This window comes from Nomia melanderi, chromosome 11, assembly GCF_051020985.1.
Source record: "Nomia melanderi isolate GNS246 chromosome 11, iyNomMela1, whole genome shotgun sequence".
Taxonomy (NCBI): domain Eukaryota; kingdom Metazoa; phylum Arthropoda; class Insecta; order Hymenoptera; family Halictidae; genus Nomia; species Nomia melanderi.
Genome location: NC_135009.1, coordinates 5763571 through 5783012, shown reverse-complemented (window position 1 = coordinate 5783012; position 19442 = coordinate 5763571). Strand labels below are relative to the sequence as shown.

Below are 19442 nucleotides of genomic sequence, written 5' to 3'. Positions count from 1 at the left end.
TTCGACGGTCTGTAAACCGAACCCCCTCCGATGAATTATTGATACACGCGTCACGTGAATTAATCCGTTCGTTATGAATTATTAATAAATGTCCTAGAATGCGATTCATCGACTCGTTCTCTAGCTGGAGCCGGTGGGAGTTTAGCGGTTAGGGTTGGCTCTTACCTGAAAGTAGGGGCTACACGCCGACAGCACCATTTTATGTGCCCTGAGCAACTGACCCTCAACGGCCAGCGTAACGTCGACGAACGACTCGTCATGGAGCAGTTGGTCGAAAACGGAGAGTAGGTTACTTTGATGATTATTCCAGCGCAGACAAAACCTCTGCGACGCCATCGCTTCGCTTCTCAGATCCGCCAAGTTACCGTTAATGTCCGCTAACATCAGATCTAGTGTTGATCTTTTTATCGGTATTGCTGCCGCCGCCTCGTCGTCGCTTCGTTTCGACTTCTTCGACGAAGCCGCTTGCTCTTGCTCGTACTCCTGCTCTTACTCGTGCTCGTGCTCTCTTCTTCATCGGCCACAGCTTATCATATCCTTCCTTCTCGTGATCTGTGCGACAAACGCAGAAAGCAAAGGTCAGTGGAAAATTTCCAAGGAAACTATGACAGATCGTTCTTAAATCTGTACCCCTATCTTTTAACTAGCGCGTTCAACTTAATTATTTTTGTCGAAAAAGGAATTTTTAATCGTACGAAATTACTTTAGCAATTCCTGATGTTAACATAATAAACAAAGATTGTATGCATTATAAATTTATACACCATTTCTTTAAATTTACATATTACGTCAGCTAAGAAGTCTCGTCACTCCTTTCAAGAAAGTTTAAAGAGAAATTCCGCTTCATTAAATTAAGCTTCATTAAACAACGCGTTGCTCGTTTGGTTCATCAGCTTTCTATATTTTTAGTATACTTAATTATACTAGTCATTCGTGTATCAAAATGTAATCGTCACAATAAAAAAAAAAAAGAAACGCGATGAAACTTTTGAGCCAAAACTCGAAAATCTCACAAATTTCATAAGATCATTTTATTCGCAGCCGAATAGAATCCTTAATACGGAATACACCTCTCGTCGTCTCCAGTTTTTCCAAATTACCGCGTAACGATCACCGATAAGCACGAAAATATAATTCAATATTAATTGACCATCAAGATACGCTAAGTTCCTCTAAAGTGCAGCCATAAAAGAGTATCCCAGAAAAAAACCATTTCCAGAAACCAAGGTTTATGTAACGCGGCTTGGCATAGGAGCGCACCGTGTGTATCCTCGTTTCTCAATTTCGGCGCTCGGGAAAGGAAAGGTCGCCTAGGCGGAAAGATTAATTCGAAGAGTGCGGCTATTGCATAAGCGATCGACGAGAGGATTCTTTCGGATTTAAACGCACGGTACGTACACGTTGTTACGTATCGTAACATTGAGCGCAGTTGATACGAAATCGTATCGCGATATCCTGCGCCGAGCCCTCTAAAACCGTTCCTCCGCGGCGTGCACACAATAACGACCGCATACATAATCCATATAAGCCCGCGAGACGATACGCACGAGGTATGAGCGTGGGTGTACGACCCTGGAGGACGTAGGTTGGGCGAATAGGCGACTCCGCTCGGTTCGTGCCTTTTATGTAATTCTCTCCTCACCCCTTCACCAGGCCAATCACGGTCACGTACGCAACCGTTTGTTCTAGCGAAGATGCGCGGCGACTTTCCACGGTTAGTCGAAGGGCGGAATTCGTTAACATTTTCACCGCCGTATCACTCGAGTTTGAATGTCACAATCCTTTCGATCATATCGAAGGAAAAATTCAATGACCGAAATGCATGGTGACTGAATGAACTGCATTTCGATGAAACTATGAGATAAGAGGATTAAGGGAGCAATTACTCTATGAAGATCCTCGTCTTCTGAATTTCTGTTTGCTTAAGAAAATTGCTTTAAGCTTGAGGGATTCTAACGAGATCTACTTGCAATCGAGAAACAGGTACGCGAGACGTAGTCCTTTCTCGACGGAAGTAACCGTCAAGTGTACCGGTTCAGCATTAAAACACTAAAACTTCTCTTTTTCTATCTCAAACATCGTACCGAATGTTCCACAGAATCCTAAGACAAATCACGGTATCGTTGCCTTTTTTATTGCGAAAAGTTCGGTCACAGTGATTTTTCTTGATCGACCGATAGACGGAATTCGTTAAAAAGATCAGCATCCCAGAACCCAGCCAATAAACAGGTCTATCTAGCAACGTCGTCCTTCCTCGACAAAAGCGATCATCAGAGACCCGCCAGTTTAGTATCAAAACATTAAGGATCCTCTCTCTTTTTCAAAGAGATTCCACTGAACGTTCCACGAAATTCCAAGATAAGGTGTGGATCGCGTCATTTTTACCGCGAAAAATTCAGCTGCAGTTGAAAGAAAAGAAACAGGAAGCTCGTTCGCGAACATATGATGCATCCAGAGAGAAATAGGCGGACGGAAGGAAAGAGGAAAAGAGAGAGAGTACATCCTGGGGTCTCCGCCTCCTCAATCCTCGCGACTATACGAATATGCGGATGGGAGAAGAGGTCGGCGGGTCGGTCCGGGTGGAATCAATAGCATTTTCTACGCATTCGGATCGATAGCGGTGTCCCGTTGGTTTCGCGCGCAAATCTCGATACACATACACACTGGGAACCTTGTGTCGCTTCTGTGCAAAGTTCTGTGTGTATCTATGAGCACGTCGCCCGCCCATAAAATATATATACGTGTATATAAAAATATACATATACGTGTATATATATATATATATATATTCAATATATACACATATATATATATGTATGTATACCATTGTACCAACGATATATATATTCGATATATTCGATATAAATGTAGGATGGCTGTGCTCGACCTTGCTCGACCTTGTTGGTAGCCTGAGTGAATGGTTTTCACGGTGAATGGCACGTCATCGTGATGCGGTACACCGTGTGCATTAACGGGCGAGCGAGCGAGCGGACCAATGTGCACGCTCGCGCGTTCTCGCTCGCGATCGAGGGGATTTCTGAAATGTCGTGCCGCGATCGTCGCCTCGCTCGCTCGCTTCCTTCTTTCGACATCGTCCGGCCGAGAGGCGAGCGAGCAAGCGAGCGCGCAACCTCGAGGCAGCGTTCCTGATAAATGGATTACGTAAGAAAATCGTGCAAACTCTCTCGGACGGCTTGATTAAATCGACTGCGCTGGAAAAGCGAAGTCGAGAGAGACGCGCTGCTCGCAAAGCAGTCCAGATGATGTCCATCGATCCACGGTGGAGAACGTTTTCAGTGTCCTCTCGCGCGAAAAAAGAAATTTCTCGCGTTAATCGAGAGACGCGACGATATTCACGCGCACAGAGAGCGCAGCTGGTGATCGAAAAGGACGCGTAATCACTGCGCCAGCGAAACGAAAAAAAAGGAGTCTAACCTCCACGCTGGAAACTGGAAAGAGATGAAATTATTCGACGAATGAACTGCGTTTACAGGAAAAAGAAGGAAATGAGTGAAAAAAAAGGAGGAACGGATGATGTCCATTAAACGTCACTGTTTACATTGCCGATATCGTTTGACTCAGTTACGTCAGGGAACTGTTGAATCAACTGGAATTTTTCTTCTTCTCATCATTTGCGTTGTTATCTAGCCCAGCACGTTGTTCCGCGAACGCTTCTCGACTGTTCTTCTGCTTCTTTCTCTCCGTTTCTCCTTTTTTCTCTATGATCTTTTTTTGTCTTTTTCTTTTTTGTGATAGATATTTCTTCTCCTGGAAGGGAGTCAAGCATTACCGAACCGTGTATTCAATGAACCGTGCTGGAAAGTTGGTCGAGGGAAACACGAGCCGAGAAACCGAACCGAACAGACGCGAATGAAGACCGTGACAGTGTACACAGCTCGGACGAATGATTCGTGCCGGTTCGGTCCATATACCCGGCGCCGTGCGACCGGCGAGAATCATTCGGAACGTTGTGTACACAACTGCGTTCCCCGAAAGGTGCACCACACGTTATAACACCAGCATCGAGCCACCTCTTAGGCATATTTGTTTAGTCGCACCGGCTACGGACGGCGCGGCGCGTTCGACCAGTTTTCGACCGAACGGGAAAAAACGCTTCGACGCTCCGTAACGACGCCGAGCGTACCGTGAAATAAGAGCCGTTTTCTGGTGTCGAACGAGAGAAACGTCGCGTTCAGATACCGTTCGGGTTTATCAACAAAACCCCCTCGACACGAATTCTTACAGCGGCTTTTTCTGCGTTTTTTTCTGCTTTTGCTGGAGAAATTCTTGTATCGGGGAATTGTTTCACTGAAAAGTTTGATGGAAACGGATCTGCGTGTCTTTTATTACAGGATGCCTGGCGTTTGCGTGTTGGAAGACGTTCTTTCATGCGGAGACACACTTAAACTGTTAAACGAAGCAGCTCGGATAATTTTGCTATGAGTTTTTGAATAATGTTAGATTGTTTTAGTAAATTGGACCATCTTCGTTTCAATGATCTTAAATATATAACTGAACAATTATTCTATTTAAAAGTATAATGGAAATGTGTTTTTCGGATTCACGACTGTTTTCGTTTGTGTATCTGCGTACGTGAGTGAGAGGACATTCTTGGTGTCGGGATGTGGCTTAATCTGTTTTGCAAGAAGATATGGAGTATCTCGTATAAATTTTACCAAGAAACTGTTTGAATAGCACACGTCGAAAGATGATACTACTGAAAAAATATGATGAAGGTGTACATTTATGAATTTTCTGAGTTGTGCAACTTTACATTCGTGAGTTAAAGACATACAATCGCCGTGGGGATGCGGCTGAACCTGTTACGCGAGAAGATACGGCGTATCTAACATATTTTCTCCCTCGACAGACGTGCATACGATGCCGTTTATAATAACACTTGTTGTGATGCAACAACGCGTAAGAATTTCTAAACAAACAAACGAAAAAAAAAGCCAAGCGTTAGCGAAAAATGATGAGTCAACTGGTCTTCCCAACGAAGCAGGATAATACATAATCGACGCGCTTGAAGCCTGGCTATAACTCGCCATTACCATCGCTATTCAGTATCCGACCGACTGAAAAAGTACTCAAGAATGTTTTCTCGCTGTCAATCCATATGAATTCGATTTTTCTGTCATTTTTCCGTTGTGTACGCCTAGCTCTAATGATTCTTATCGCTCGTAACTAAGCAATTTACGGCCGAAACGAGAGGAATTATTCAGCTCCAAGTTTCAGTATCTGTAACTCCAGAAATAAACCGCATTCGCGAATACGATTAGCAAAACACTTTAGTTTGACCAAACAATTCTCGAACACTCAACGCGTTAACGACGGAATCGCCGCAATTAGGTGCCGAATTATTTTTTGACGATTGACTAACGCTTGCCTTGTTAATCACGACACTATCGTTTATGTAAAAACATTTTCGTTTGATAACAATATCACTTTACTTACTTAGATTTGAAAAAGTAAGTAATAAAACCTAAATATCTATAAATTTACCACTGCATCGACATTACCTAAAGTTCCGGAGTGTAAAACTAAGAGCACTTCGAATCGCAATGGGGTAAGAGGCCGTGTCCGCGACGCATCGCACAACAGAGGGGCGTCGGTTTTCTGTCGATTAACGAATCGTCTCGCTCTAATAACGGGAAATTCGTTAAAGAAGCACTAAGGCGAATCGATCGGAGATCTAACGGCCGTGCGCGATGTACGTTCGTCCGATCACGCGTGCGACCGCGAGAGAGCCGCGCGATAAAACACGATTAAACGATATTTACAACTTCTGCCCGTCCAACTGAGTTCCACGCGGACTGTGTAACGAGCCAGATACCGGGACCCCGTGAAAACTTTTTTAATTGAATAGATAACGATATTCGGTTAACGATTCGGAAACAAACGGAACGAGCTGGCGCGATAAACGCGAGCAACCGGCCTGCCCGGCCAGCTTCGGGTTCCCCGATGTACCGCTCGTACGAACTTCGTCCCGTTACATTCCCTTAACCATCACGGTCACCACCATTACCATCGGCATCATCGCCACCACTGGCTCTCTTCGTCGTTCGACATTATCGTCACCGTTGTCGTAACCGACCCTATTGTTCATAGGTTACTTCGACTGTACACAGGTCAATTTAACGTTTATATAATTGTTTAAAGAACTGAGCACCATTTTCTGACCCCATTTCAATTCTCTCGCCGCTGGTTTTTCGTGTATGTACGTTAAGCATATTTTTTCATATGATCGTTCGTATTATGTGTATTCGGATTAGCAACGTGTGGTATTTATCTAATCCTTATACGTAGGCGCGAATTATAAATGAGTGGAGTAACTAGTACGATTTTTTTAAAAAGTGTTGAAGGAAATATCTTGCATTGAACTGTATAATTATGGTTCATCTATTTACTTTGGTAAAAGTACTGAGACTCGTGATAATTAATTAAAACTGGGTAGAATAATCGATATAGTTATTTGAGAGAAAATAATTGAAAAAGTACATTTTGATATAATGATTTATGGAATAGTTATTTACATTCAAACTATTGTTAGTTATTATTAGAGACATTAGTAATCGGTACAATAATTGGCAAATATACGACTGCTGATTAATTCCGAAATCGGCACAAGTTGAATTTATATTGTTTATTTAAGTTCCAGATATTCGTCAATTTTTTTTTACAAAAATGTTGAAGGTATTCCCAGTTTGTACAAAATTGAAAAAGAAGTAAATAAATGTGTATGCAATTTGTTTATTTACATTTCTGAGAATTATGCCGTACCATTATCCAAATGATAATTCAGAGAATCGAACAAGTGACACCACAATTCTCGACTAGTTGCTGATTGTCAAGAAATGTAATAGTATAGAGTTTTGTTGAGCGAAATGACAAAGAAAAATAGTATTAACCTGTTATCTTATGATTTTCTTCAAAATAACCCTAATCTAATATACTTTATCGCTGATAATTCGTTACTAGGATAATTTTATGACTCATTGAATGATAACATTTACTCTCAAGGTTAAATGCTGGTAACAAAATAGTTGTATATCATTCATCAATAAAAAAAAGTTCAATTATATATACATATTTATTATTAGCGAAGATTTTTACCTCAATTTAATAAGAACCAATGTTACTTATCGCATATAGATCGAAACGATAAACTATTTTTCTATTACCAAAGATTCACTTTCAATGTAAACATCTACTTCGAATGACCGAACAATTTTTCTGCTTCCACGTAAATTCTTAAAACGAATCTGACCGATGAACCTTACTGCCTTAATTTTTTCGCCATGAAAACTCGCGTGAACGTCGTCAAAGATGAATATTATCGACTTAAAATGCAATTAATGTGAATAAAGCATAATAACATAGCTAACGGATAAAAAGAAACCAATGAGAAAGCCAATCTAAGTCCAAACACAAATCAAGATGGTGTTGAATACAATTTTCGAGTTAATTCGTCGTCCCTGGTTAACAGGTTAACACATTTGCATCATTAGCGTACTTGTACGCTTTTAGACTAATTTCTCAATGAATAGTCAATAAAAATTACCATATTATTAAACGATTACTCTTATTATTCTCTGTGTCATTACAATTTTTTTTACGAACCACATACGTAATTCCTACACTTTAATAGAAGAAAATAAAGAAAACAAATTTGAAGACAACGGAATTAAATAGGTTAAAGGGGAATTGCTCTGTTCGACATTCTCGGTGACACCCCAAATGAACGCAACGGTGTTCCGAAACACCTTGTACATTCATCGCGTCTACAAGACGACCTAGGATGCATGCACGCGAAAACGACGCGCCGCTATCGGCTCAGGTGCACACATTTAACGCGGCTGACCCCGAAAACAACGAGGTTTCATCGATGAATAGAGAATGATCCCGGGCTGGGCAATGATCAAGCGACGAGAAAGAACCGGCGTGGACGAATAGAAAGATCGGTGAGTGTGCGTCGCGGGCACGGGACACTTCGGTACGCGTGCTTGATCGCAATTTGTGTTGTAAACATAACGAGATATGGGCCATCGGCGATGACACCAAGACACGATGCACATTGGGCGGTTCGCTTGCGCGCTTGCTAGCCCGTGTACCATATACACGGTGTCCCGTGAGGAACAGCGTAATCGGAGTACAAAAACGAGCACAATTTTTTTCCGTCCGTTCGGTCGCGGAAAAACGTTGTTTTCAAGGAGCGCCGATGATACGCCTGGTTGAATAATTAAACCTGAACAGTTTAGAGGTTTCGGAACACCTGTACGGCATTTGTATGCAAAACAGACAATGCTTCAAGGGAAATACTGTTTCCGGTTAATTATTTCTTGCTGCTTTTGTCGACGAACGCGGTCGATATTTTTAAATAATTGAATTTTAAATCGTCCTTGTGCAAAATCGCTTTTCGAACCCTTGATAAGCGTTGTAATGATTTTCATGGCGCGACAGGAAATTTGTAAAACGCTTGCGCCGACGCCGTTCACTATTAGCGCTGTGTCTGGGGTGAATAGACATTGGCGACCGTCGTCACGAACGTGTGACAATCGTAATTTCACTTTCATATAAAAGAAATCATGTGTATTATTTTATGAAATGATTTGTCGTGTGATACATAGACCATCGATTACAAATTTCAAGTGTATTATGATTTCAAAGTAAATTGAATGTTCTTTAAGTGTTGATCATTGAAAATTTTACTTCAATTATAACTTTCCAACATGTTTCAGTCATAAAAAAAACGATACGATATTAAAAATCTGAATGAACGATGTCAACAATTTTTCAGCACCCGTGTCTCGGACAAAACATCAAGAACCAATTTCCTATCTACAAAATAATCGCAGTTCCATCGGTTATACCAGATTCGCAAAACGCAGAACATTTGTAATAAAACCCAACATGGAGTCCGGCGCAAGGTGTGACACCGCAAATGGTAAAATACAAACGCGGTAGGAGGCCGGGAACGTCATCGAGAAGCTCGGATTTTCTCGCGAGTCCATCGCCGCGCAAGAAAACAGCGGATTCTACGCTGCTGTTGTTCACGTCGGCACGTTTCTTTTGCTCTCGCGTGTGTCGAACAAACAAGACCCGCGCTCTGGATCTGGTAATCACGGGCCACCTTGTATAAGAGCGCATACGCCTGTTGCTCACGCACGTGCGTGCCGGGTCTCCGTATGCGTGGCACGCACACGGGTGCGCTAAATTCTCGTCGTGACGCACACACGTCCTTAAAGCGAGGATACGCGAGTGTGTGTGTGCTCGTACGTGCGTCTACGCGACTCGCTCCTCTCATGGCCACACATTGCGTAATCAGCACCAGCGGCAGAGTCACGCCGAGGTACAAAACGAACGACAAAGCGCGGCAAATACCGCTGCGTTTCGAGAGCCTGAAATCCTCGCTCGTCCTCCTCCCTCCAACTGTTCATTTCTTGGACTCTTTCTTATTTTCTCTCTCTCCCTCGCACGCTCCATCTCACTCTGTCATCTCTTCCCTCCCACCCCGCCGCTCGCTCTCATTCTCCTCCTGTCTCTCTCTTTCTGTCATTCTCGTTTTGTTTCTCTCCTCGTGCATACTCCTCCTTCAACCTCCTTCCCTCTCCTACACTCCTGCTCTCGTCTCTTCTTCGTCTTCTACTTCTTCTTCTTCGTCCTACCTCCGCGCTGCCACCGCCTACCTTTTACTGTTTCAACGCTTCCGCGTATAGAGGATACGGGTACGTACCTCGCATGCACGGCTATCTAAAGGTGCCTAGGTATACTCTCTGGGATCCATTAATAGCGCCCCTCAACACGCTAGTTTTTATCCTAGGATTATTCTTAACGCGCGGCCGCGGCGCGACGCGGGGCGGCGGCTGGCGGCACCGGCGAGAGATATGTATCGACAGAGAAACGTTCCGCTGAGTCACCGCTCAAGGATGTACGTGTCGGTCGACAAAATCGTTTCTGCAGGAATTCTGCACAGAGACAGTCGTCGTCGTCGCGGTCGTCGCGGTCGTCACGGTGCACCGGCGTAACACGCCGCGGACAGAGATATTTCTCCTACCCTCATCCTAACCCCCTCACCATCCCAAACATATTCCAGCCCTCCCGCCCTCCTGCGTTTTTCGCCACGAGATGCCCGCGGCGTCTCGCGATAATCGCGCGTCACGCGACCACCGATCTCGCAAACGCCGCGCCTCGCGAGACATTGGGAAATTTTCGAGACCGTGTTTCCGGGGGGGTTCACGGTGGGGGGAAAGTGGACGGACGGGGCCGGGGAGGAAACGAGCGAACGAGCGAGCGAGCGAGAGCGCGCTTACGGTGCGAGGGTAGGGGGATCGAACGTTGCGCGACTCGCGTGTTGCCTACGGCGGGGAGGAAGAGGGCGACCGGGCGGGGAGGAGGGTGAAACGGGACGAAGGAGAAAAATGAAACAAGGTGGAGACGACGGTTAGAGCAACCGTTCGTCCGTCCGTGGGCATCGGGCAGTCTAGAATATAAGGGTTGCTTAATCGATCGACCGAATTTTAACGGTGGATCGAGGTCGAAAGCAACCGAGTGTGCAACGAACCAGCGAGCCAGGCGGCTTTAAACGGATAAAAGGATAGATTTAACCGGAGTGGAGGATAGAGGGGGGGAAAACAAAAAAGACTGAGAAAAAAAACCACGAGAAATGAAGGAAAAACTGGGAAACCCAATACAGCGAGGAGTCGATGGTTGCGCGAAATCCGATGATGTCCAATGATCAACGGGTTAAAAAGTGTACTCTGTTGTATCCGTCCAATGTGTCCTACCTCATACTCCTGGTGCATAGTTGGAAAACGAAGAAGAAGACTGAGAAAGAATGGTGAGAGGATGGGTTAGGTCCACGATAATCAATATCAGCCGGCTCTCTGCCCACGAAATAAACGGTCACCGGTGAATCGAATGAACGAATGAACGAACGAACGAACGAACGAACGAACGAACGAACGAACGAACGGACACACACGGTGGCCGCGTGCACTACTCGAAAGAGCGAGATTTGGGGTAGCCGGTCCGCTAGACCGGCACCGACCAACCAGCGCAGGCTTTTCCTCGTGTGGTAGTGATATAATTCGGGAGTGTTTCAAATCGAGTGTGCCGAGGCGGCGTACTCGGATATCTGTCCCTTGTCGCACACCTCCTCCCACTGGGGGAGTGCCAGGATGTGCTTGGAACGATGAACGCGGTCTCGCAGTTCACACATTCCCCGGGGTTGGACGAGTGTGTACGTGTGCGTGCGAGCGAGCAAGCAAGCCACGCGTACACACACGCGCGTCTCCGATACTTCTCTCTGTCGGCGGCGGCGTCGAGCGCGCACACAGGTACGGCTCATTCCGTTAGGTGTGTAGTGGAAGCACCAGGTACGAGAAGTTAACGGAGAATTTTGCGGCAAAGGGGAAGAGGGATTGGCTACCGAGGAGCGTGTCCCACATTTTAGAGCCTTCGTGGAGAAATACTCGCAGCATTTCTGATTCGTTCGCGGTCGGTCGACGGGTGCGCGCACGCCGGCGCGGTTACATACGCAGCGCGCGGTTTTCAGTTTGTTCACGACGGTTGAATGGAAAGTCACGTTCCTGTTCTTCGACATTGTGCTAGCCCCGGCTGATTCGAAATTCGTAATTATGCTGCTGATGAATAAATGCGAGCTTATTAAGGAACCCAGGAATCCCGGACATTTCGAAAATATTTCGGACCGAATACCTCCTCTTTCTCTCCCCCTCCCTTTAGGAATTTATAATTAACCCTTCATTGTACCCGGTCCCGGTGTGTGTTTATATGGGATGATCTTGATACTGATCTACACGGTTTCCGGTTTCAAATCCGTTTCAATGTTATTACATCGAATCTCGATGAACATCTCCAACTTCTCGAAAGTTAGCTAATGTAATTAACAATTACAAAGATTCACTGAATGACTGAAAAGTTACTGAACTCCAAAATAAACATAAAGAAGAAAGTAAAGTTATTCGTAATTTAAAGTACATAATAGTAGTACGCGTATAGTTAGTAGGTAACAAAAAGGGACCAAATAATTTCATCAGTGAAAGCGTTAAACCAAATCACGGATAGTCGATTAAGATAATTATCCTGACGAGATTCGTCGAGTGTCTCCAGTTTCGAGGGGTCGGTAAATATCAACAAATCCCGAAAGAATATATCGCGCGCCGTCACAGGATTCCGAGACGTTGAATCTCAGCTCTGAAGAGCTCGCTCTTTTGCCCCTCTCAGACATGTGACCACCACCGACACACAGTTCTACATGCGCACACACAGACAAACACGACCGTCTGAGGCTCTCTCTCTCTCCGCACTCACGCATGCACTCACAGACAGGTCGGCCATCTTTCTTTCTGTTAGCCTACACCCTGCCCCCCTCCCTCCTACACCTCCTCAACTCCTCGTACCTACCCCTCTCTGACGCTCCTCGCCCTCACGACCACCACCCTTCCGCCGACGACGGCCGACCTCGCTGCTGCCGCCGCGCATTGGCGCCCACCCTACATTTTTTCACAGTCGAAGAGAACATTCTCGATTCTAAAAACTTTCCTAACCGGACACGATTATTAACCCGCACCGCCCCCACCCCGCCCGCTGAACGATACGCGCGTTATTTTTCGGAGGAGGTTACCGATGTTTCCTCCACCCGCGACCCGACGCGATGATCCTCTCGCAGAGAAAAATATATCGGCAACCACGCAAAATTACCGGACGGGTTTACGACGGGAAAAATAAAAATTTACGATCAGCAAAGGAGAACAACGCGTGTCTGCCCGTTTAGAACAACCAGGAGATCAGAAGGATGGAAACGCGCGGTCGGAATTCAGGATTCTTTTAGGACAATATATATATGTATACATATATTTATTATATATATATATATATATATTTATGTATGTAGGTGCGTATGTGTGTATGTGTATATCTATATCGAAAACACGCTGAATTCGGTATTATTTTGGCCGAATAGACATGTGTAGCGTGTGGTACACGCGACACAGGATTTTTTCGTGTGGCAAAAAGCAGTCGATCCGGCTCCGCGCTGCGTGGCTTTTCAGCGATTTCCTACGCAACGTTCCGTTCCCATAGACCGATTAAATCTATGCACCGTTGCCGACCCTCCGTTAAACATGAACGCCCCACGATGCGCATTGCCGCAACGATCACCCCTCCGTTTTCAGGAAATTTTGCTCCCCGATTACTTTTCGTGACGACCATTCTACTCAATTCCAAAGGACACAGGTGCATTTATGCTAACGAAGCTATCCTTTGATTTCGTTAATATTAAACAATAAGATGACAGTAGGGACACGATTAATACCGCGATTTATAATTGTATCGCATGCAAGAACACCGCGACATAATTGATCGAACTTATTTCGGTTTTTCCTTTTATCATTTCAATAAGGCCAGCTAAAAATAGAATGTCGTTCGATCTAGGGCTCGCGTGTACCACCCGGCTGATTCCTAATAACCGTGAGAAACGAAAAATCGTCCGAATCGATCGAGGCTGCCGAGCCGCGCTCGAAGGATCGACTGATAATTCGCCCGTGACTCGTTATTCAATACGACCTCAGTTTTTCAAGCAGCGGAGAGTCAGGAGAAACGTGGCAACCTCGGTTGACGTGCACTGTCGTGCAAACGTATTACGTGCCTCCACGATACTAGACGCAGGTGTAACTAGGGCGCGAAGCTGAACACCCATTTCGCGATATAGTTGCAATGTGTTATGAAAACAGGTGTAGGTTAGCCGTGGTTCTCGTTCTCGCGATGATCGTCTCTTTTAACCTCTCTTAAATTCTCTCCCCCCCCCCCCCCCCCCCTCTCACTGTCTTTGGTTAACCAACCCCGATGATTCATTTCGGGGATACAAGAGTCCCGGACAAAGGAATGACCGACCGGAATAAATCCCCTGGCAACGTTACCCTCGGAATCTATTGTGAGCTGGCATTGTTCGGTAATCGACACCCCTTATAAACGCCATGACGTGTAACAACGCGGCGGCTGATAATTGGAACACGGTCGAGGGTGGAGGTGGTAGTCATTGCCGAGTGAAATCACGGCCCGGCGCAGAAATGATGTCATCGTCATCGTAATCATCGCCGCCACTCGTCGGTAACAATGGGCGAAGAAAGAAAAAGACAAAAAAGAAAATGAAATTTTCGTCTGCTACGATACGTGCGCACGCGCGTGCCGTCGCATATTTTTCTTTTTCTTCTCTTTCCCGTTGTCTAACCAGACTTCTATTGGATGACTGGACGCGATGAGTAATACAGGCGGGAGAATAGGTCGCTAAAAAAGGCGATTATTCGAACGTTACCGAGAAAGTACATCGGCTTCCCGACATAGTCCGAAGTCCAACCAGGTGTTGTCTTTTTGAGTAAAACCCCGACTGCGAGAATCCATGAAAAAAATATATATGGTAGCGTGGTCACACTATACCCCGGCTGAAAATCAAAACTGCGCCGCGCTGGCAGAAGCGCAAACTGCTGTCGGAGCCCGACATTCTTGTAATGGATATATCCTGACGACCACGCAGTCGTAATCCACACACGTAATAAAAGGAACAACGGATGGAGAGTATATACAGGGAGAGACTCGCAGCACGTTGCACAGTCATCACCGTTACGCGAACGCGCAGGCGCGCCCGCGCGCACGCACTTCGGATCGCGTTATACCGCTTTTTTGCCTAGTAAAATAGAAATCGGTTGCTGGTTTCGATACCACCTCTTGGAAAGTTACCCTTACGGATCACGTGAACGCGACTGCGCGCTTTTGTATTTATCGTAAAACATGAGGCGATACGGCACGGCCGCCGCTAATCGTAACGAGATTTCATTTATCGTTTCGATTTCTGTTCCCGCTGCCGACACGAATATCTAGTGGCACTCAGCTGAACGCGAGTCATCATGGCGGTTCGCTCTTAATTCGTTTATATTTGTATTTTTTAAATGGGCGTCTAAAAGAGAAATTAACGTTTCCTTGATTTTTGTCTCTAAAAGCAACGACCTAACCCCCTATGCGAACGTTATCGCGAGATACTCGGTAGAAAACTACATTATCGACGGACATTTCAAAAACGCGGGAAATTTGAAAAGGGGAACTGAATGCGGAGGGTACGATGAATCAACGAATGATGCTCGTCGCACTAATAAATTAGCACGCTATTACCATCGTAAAAGACAGACCCTACGAATAAAGCTATTTAGCGTAACCCTCCCCTAGTGCCGTGGGTACGACCACCATCATCACCGCTATAATCGACGCTTCAACCCCTCGCGGGTACCACGATAAAATCGACACGCTACTTTAATCAGGAACCCGCAGGAAGTGCCATGTAAGTTCTCATCGAAATACACATGGGTACGGATACGGTCGAGCTTCGGTGCGCAAGCCAACACTTGTCGCGTACACGCAGGTTATATCCCCTTTTTCCCAAGTGCGTTATCCGTAATTCGGCACAATTTCGTAAATCACATCAACGCTGACAATTTTTGTATTTATTAGTAAAATCTTGCTGAAATTTTCAACGAAATATATTGTAGCGGGGTTCTAATAGACCCATATTTGGAACAGTAAACTGTACTTGAGAGCACGTAATTCTATCTACTGATAAAGTGTAAGTGTAAACAGACTACTTGTGTAAAACACGTGGGAATTATCAATATGCATGGTAATAACATTCTGAATTATAATAAAGATTTGCGAAGAAATGTACGGTTTGGAAAAATATTTTCTTTTTCTCGAAAGGGTCGTGAAAAAGAAGTTTTCCGAAGAAGGCGGTTAATACATTAACACCGATCATCACACAACACTTTTCAAAATGGAGTAGTATGAGGCAACAAGGGGCACCACGTGTTCAAGCCACGTGGTTATTAGGTTATTTCACTTGGCGGGAGGTCGATAGATGAACGCGTGTTTTTTCTCGTCAAACAAGAACACGAAATGTTTTACACCTGGGCTTACGTATCACTGGAGGTGTTTACACGTGCGAATGGGATTGTAAAGAAAAATGCCTAGTAATTCTACGACGTACAAGTATGTCTATATCTGCTCAAGTGTGCCTATATCTCAAAGATAACGACGAATCTCCGTTTAAGATAACTTGGCTTGTCGACTAACGGTAAATCTGCACTTTGAATTTTCAGCTTGCGGATTTGAGAATTTCCTTTAAAAGAAGTGAAAATTACGAAACAATTCTGATACGTGATAAAAAAGTATTCTGAACAACCAACTGCTTCGAGTTAGTACAAGGGTGTGGAAAAGAAAACAAAATCGAAAAACGAATCTTTCGTCTCGATTCGTAACGATTTTGTAACGTAATGTACGCGACATGACAGATAGGAACTGAAAAAGATTATAAAAGGGGAATACAATACATCACAATTACACACGACACACGTGTAGTATACACGACTTACATATATCACTGTCTATTCCACTATCCATGTATTTCCTTGTTCACGGTACGTTCTTTACATACTTTTTTCTCTGCCTCTCCCTCCCCCTGTCGAATTCCGAATATGATACGCGGACATGCACTGCCTTCCCGAAAAATATATTTATCCGAATACGGCACAGATTACATAATTTTCCACTGTAATGTAGCAACAAAGTAGATTAATTAAACGCGCGGTGGCGGTGACACTGGGCGACCGAAAGGCACGTTCTGACACGTGCTCCGATGCTCGAGGCTGTGGCACTGATCCGATCTCGCGCGGTTGTTCGCAAAGACGAGTAAGGTATGTATACACAACTCACCTGTTATGGTACGTGGTTAACGATTGCAATGCGACACGAAGGCTACATTAACCGAATACGAAAACACGGAGCGACGGCGCGGGGGAGAAAATCACAAAGAGGAAGTGAGGCACGATCGGCGGGCAACAATGACGCTCCCTCGCGAGGGAAGGAACTGCAGAGGCATACTGGGGAACAAGCGGCTCAATGAATACAACAAGGGGGAGGATGGTCGGCGGATGGACGAACGAACGACTCGACTCGAGTCGAGTCAGCCTCGACACCCCGGGGCGTATCGGCGCCTATGGGCAGCGCCATACCCGACCGCGACACACGTTTGAGCGAGAAAGAGAGCGAAAAGGATAAGGAGGGAGTGAGAAAGAGACGGAACGAACGAGTGAGAAAGAGAGACGCAGGGAAAGAAGAAGAGAGACGGGAAGAGCCGGGTGGGGAAGAGAGGTGAAGTACACGAGGAAGACGGAGTGATTCCAAGAGACGAGGGAAAGAGGAGGGAGAGAAGATTTACGCAACCCTCTCTCGCCGAGCGAAAATCCACGTCGAGAGGCACGCTGTCGTCGATGCGCCGATAAGCCACGTAGTATCCTCCTTGCACGCGCCTCACTTTTTCTCCATCTTTTTCAACGAAACTGTGAAACTAACCTCTCACTCCTTTTACCCTGCGAAATATCCCTTTCCCCTCCTTTTCCTCCGAGTTAACCCTTCCTACACAGAGGCACGTTCACGCACTTGCACACACACACGCACTCGGTAGGCAGTCGGTCGCGCACACACACGTACGGTCACCCGCAGACACGCACACGCGCGCTACATACATACTCATATTCCACCGTCGCACTCGTATAAACGACATACACGCACACAGGAGATACACACATACACGCACTCGAGAAAAACCATTTGCGCATAAATATACAAACACTCGCGAATTATTATACACTGCACGGCAACCAACCAGCGCGTTAACAAGAACGACGAATAGCGAAACTAAGATAACAAGGGGGCGAATGGAGCGACAGAGCGGGGAGGCAGAAAAGATAGGTATAGAAAATGAAGAGGGAGAGAAAGCGCGGCCAGACAGCGCGAGAGAGAGAAAGAGGCGTCCTCTCCGCCGCACTTGGTAATATCGATTCGTAGGGTAGGCTCGATGGCAACGACCCTACCTGGTTTGACGAAACCAGCTCTCCCAGAGGCGCACCACGGTACGATTTCCGCAGCTTATCGACACCGCCCGGTTTTCCCCGATGACACCCGAAATACGGGACGGGTCGACGGCGCCCGGCGCACGGCACGCTCCGAAAATTCACACTGATCCACCATTGTCGACTTACCTTGGCATCCTGGGATGCGGCTGTTTCGACGACGGGGTGAGAGCCACTCCACCGAGGACGTGCGACTTTGCCCGTGCAGCGCTAGGACGCCATGTCATCAAGTCGAGGCGCGGACTCGGGGCAAATCGCGCATATACACACCGATAGAGAGAGAGGCGCACGAACACCACGTCGCTGACCAACCCGGTGCCTGCCGTGCTGGGAATTCCTGCTGCGCCACCGAACGGCCGTCACGGAACCTCGCCTACGCCCGCCTAGCGCCACGACCGTGCTTTCCGTTCGTGGTACCCTTCACCGCTTTGCAACGCTCGCGACACCCGCCCGTTTGCGCGCCCTCGTTCAACCGAACCACCGAAGCCAAGCGGCGCACAACCTCCCGCAATCCTACCACCGCCACCTACCCACTAGCCCCCACTACACCCTGCACCCTCTCCTTATAACCCCCCACCTTCTCACCCTTCTCGTCACGCACACCTCCCTTCCTCTCCACTCCGCAACACCCTGTTACTCCCTCACGCCATCCTGCGCGTTTCGTCCTTCTCGTTTCCCCTCTCTACCACACTCGCACCGTTTCACGACTCGCTGCTTGTCCTTCTCTTTCTCCCTCGTTCTCTCTCTCTCTTTTCCCCTGTCCTTGTCCCAACCGCGTTTTGCGATCTTTCTCACTCGCGATCGACTCTCCCACTCTTTCCGCAGCCCGCAAGGAACGAATCGCCTGACGTCTTTCTCTCTCCGACCGAACTGCTTCGTCTCTTTTTATCTCCTTCGGAAACCTACCTACATACAGAGAGACTGGCAGTACACAGCCATACACGCGACAGCACACGCATACACACACCGACGCATTCCCTTGATTCGTCTTCCTCTTTCTTGCTCCTCACCCTCGATCACCCTTCAAAAAGGGCACTTATTTTCGCCCCTTTGTTCTCACGCCTGTGACCAACTTCTCTTTCTCCTTCCCTCTGGAGAGACCTTTCCTTAAACCTGCTACCGCCGCTCCCCCTCACCATGTACGCCCCGACCGTTCCACGGGCTTCTTTTCTCGAACACACCCTCTCCCGCTTGCTACCTCCTAGCTACTTCTTACGTCAGCGTTACTGCGCACTCGTTCCGGCGAAGTCGCCGCCACGGGCAGCGCCGCATTAAAGTTGTGTTACCCGGCGACGACGTCATGCGCGCGGTTCCAGCGGCGGTCGCGATGCCGCGCGCTTATCGCCCTCTTCGTTATTATTTCGATAAAGGAAAATGCGGGTTAAAGGGGCACCGGAGTCTCTGCGTTAAAGTTTTTAAAATAGAGCCGCGACGGATTACGTCGTCCGCGGAGCGGTGCGGCGCAAC

At 46.5% G+C, this 19442-nt stretch overlaps 1 protein-coding gene across 10 annotated transcripts in view; it reads right to left on the bottom strand.

Moving 5' to 3' along the window:
- Positions 1-19442, bottom strand: part of ttk (zinc finger and BTB domain-containing protein ttk) — a 56652-nt gene that overhangs the window by 35896 nt on the left and 1314 nt on the right. The window contains exons 1-2 of one of the 10 annotated variants that reach the window (XR_012999714.1): positions 18105-19184; positions 166-552 (exon numbers count right to left, since the gene is read on the bottom strand). Coding sequence is in view for 9 of the 10 variants with exons in the window: in XM_076372147.1 (XP_076228262.1) it covers positions 166-384 (219 nt within the window). In the remaining variant the exon portion in view is untranslated. The other 9 variants (XM_076372147.1, XM_076372148.1, XM_076372141.1 and 6 more) reach the window with 9 other exon arrangements.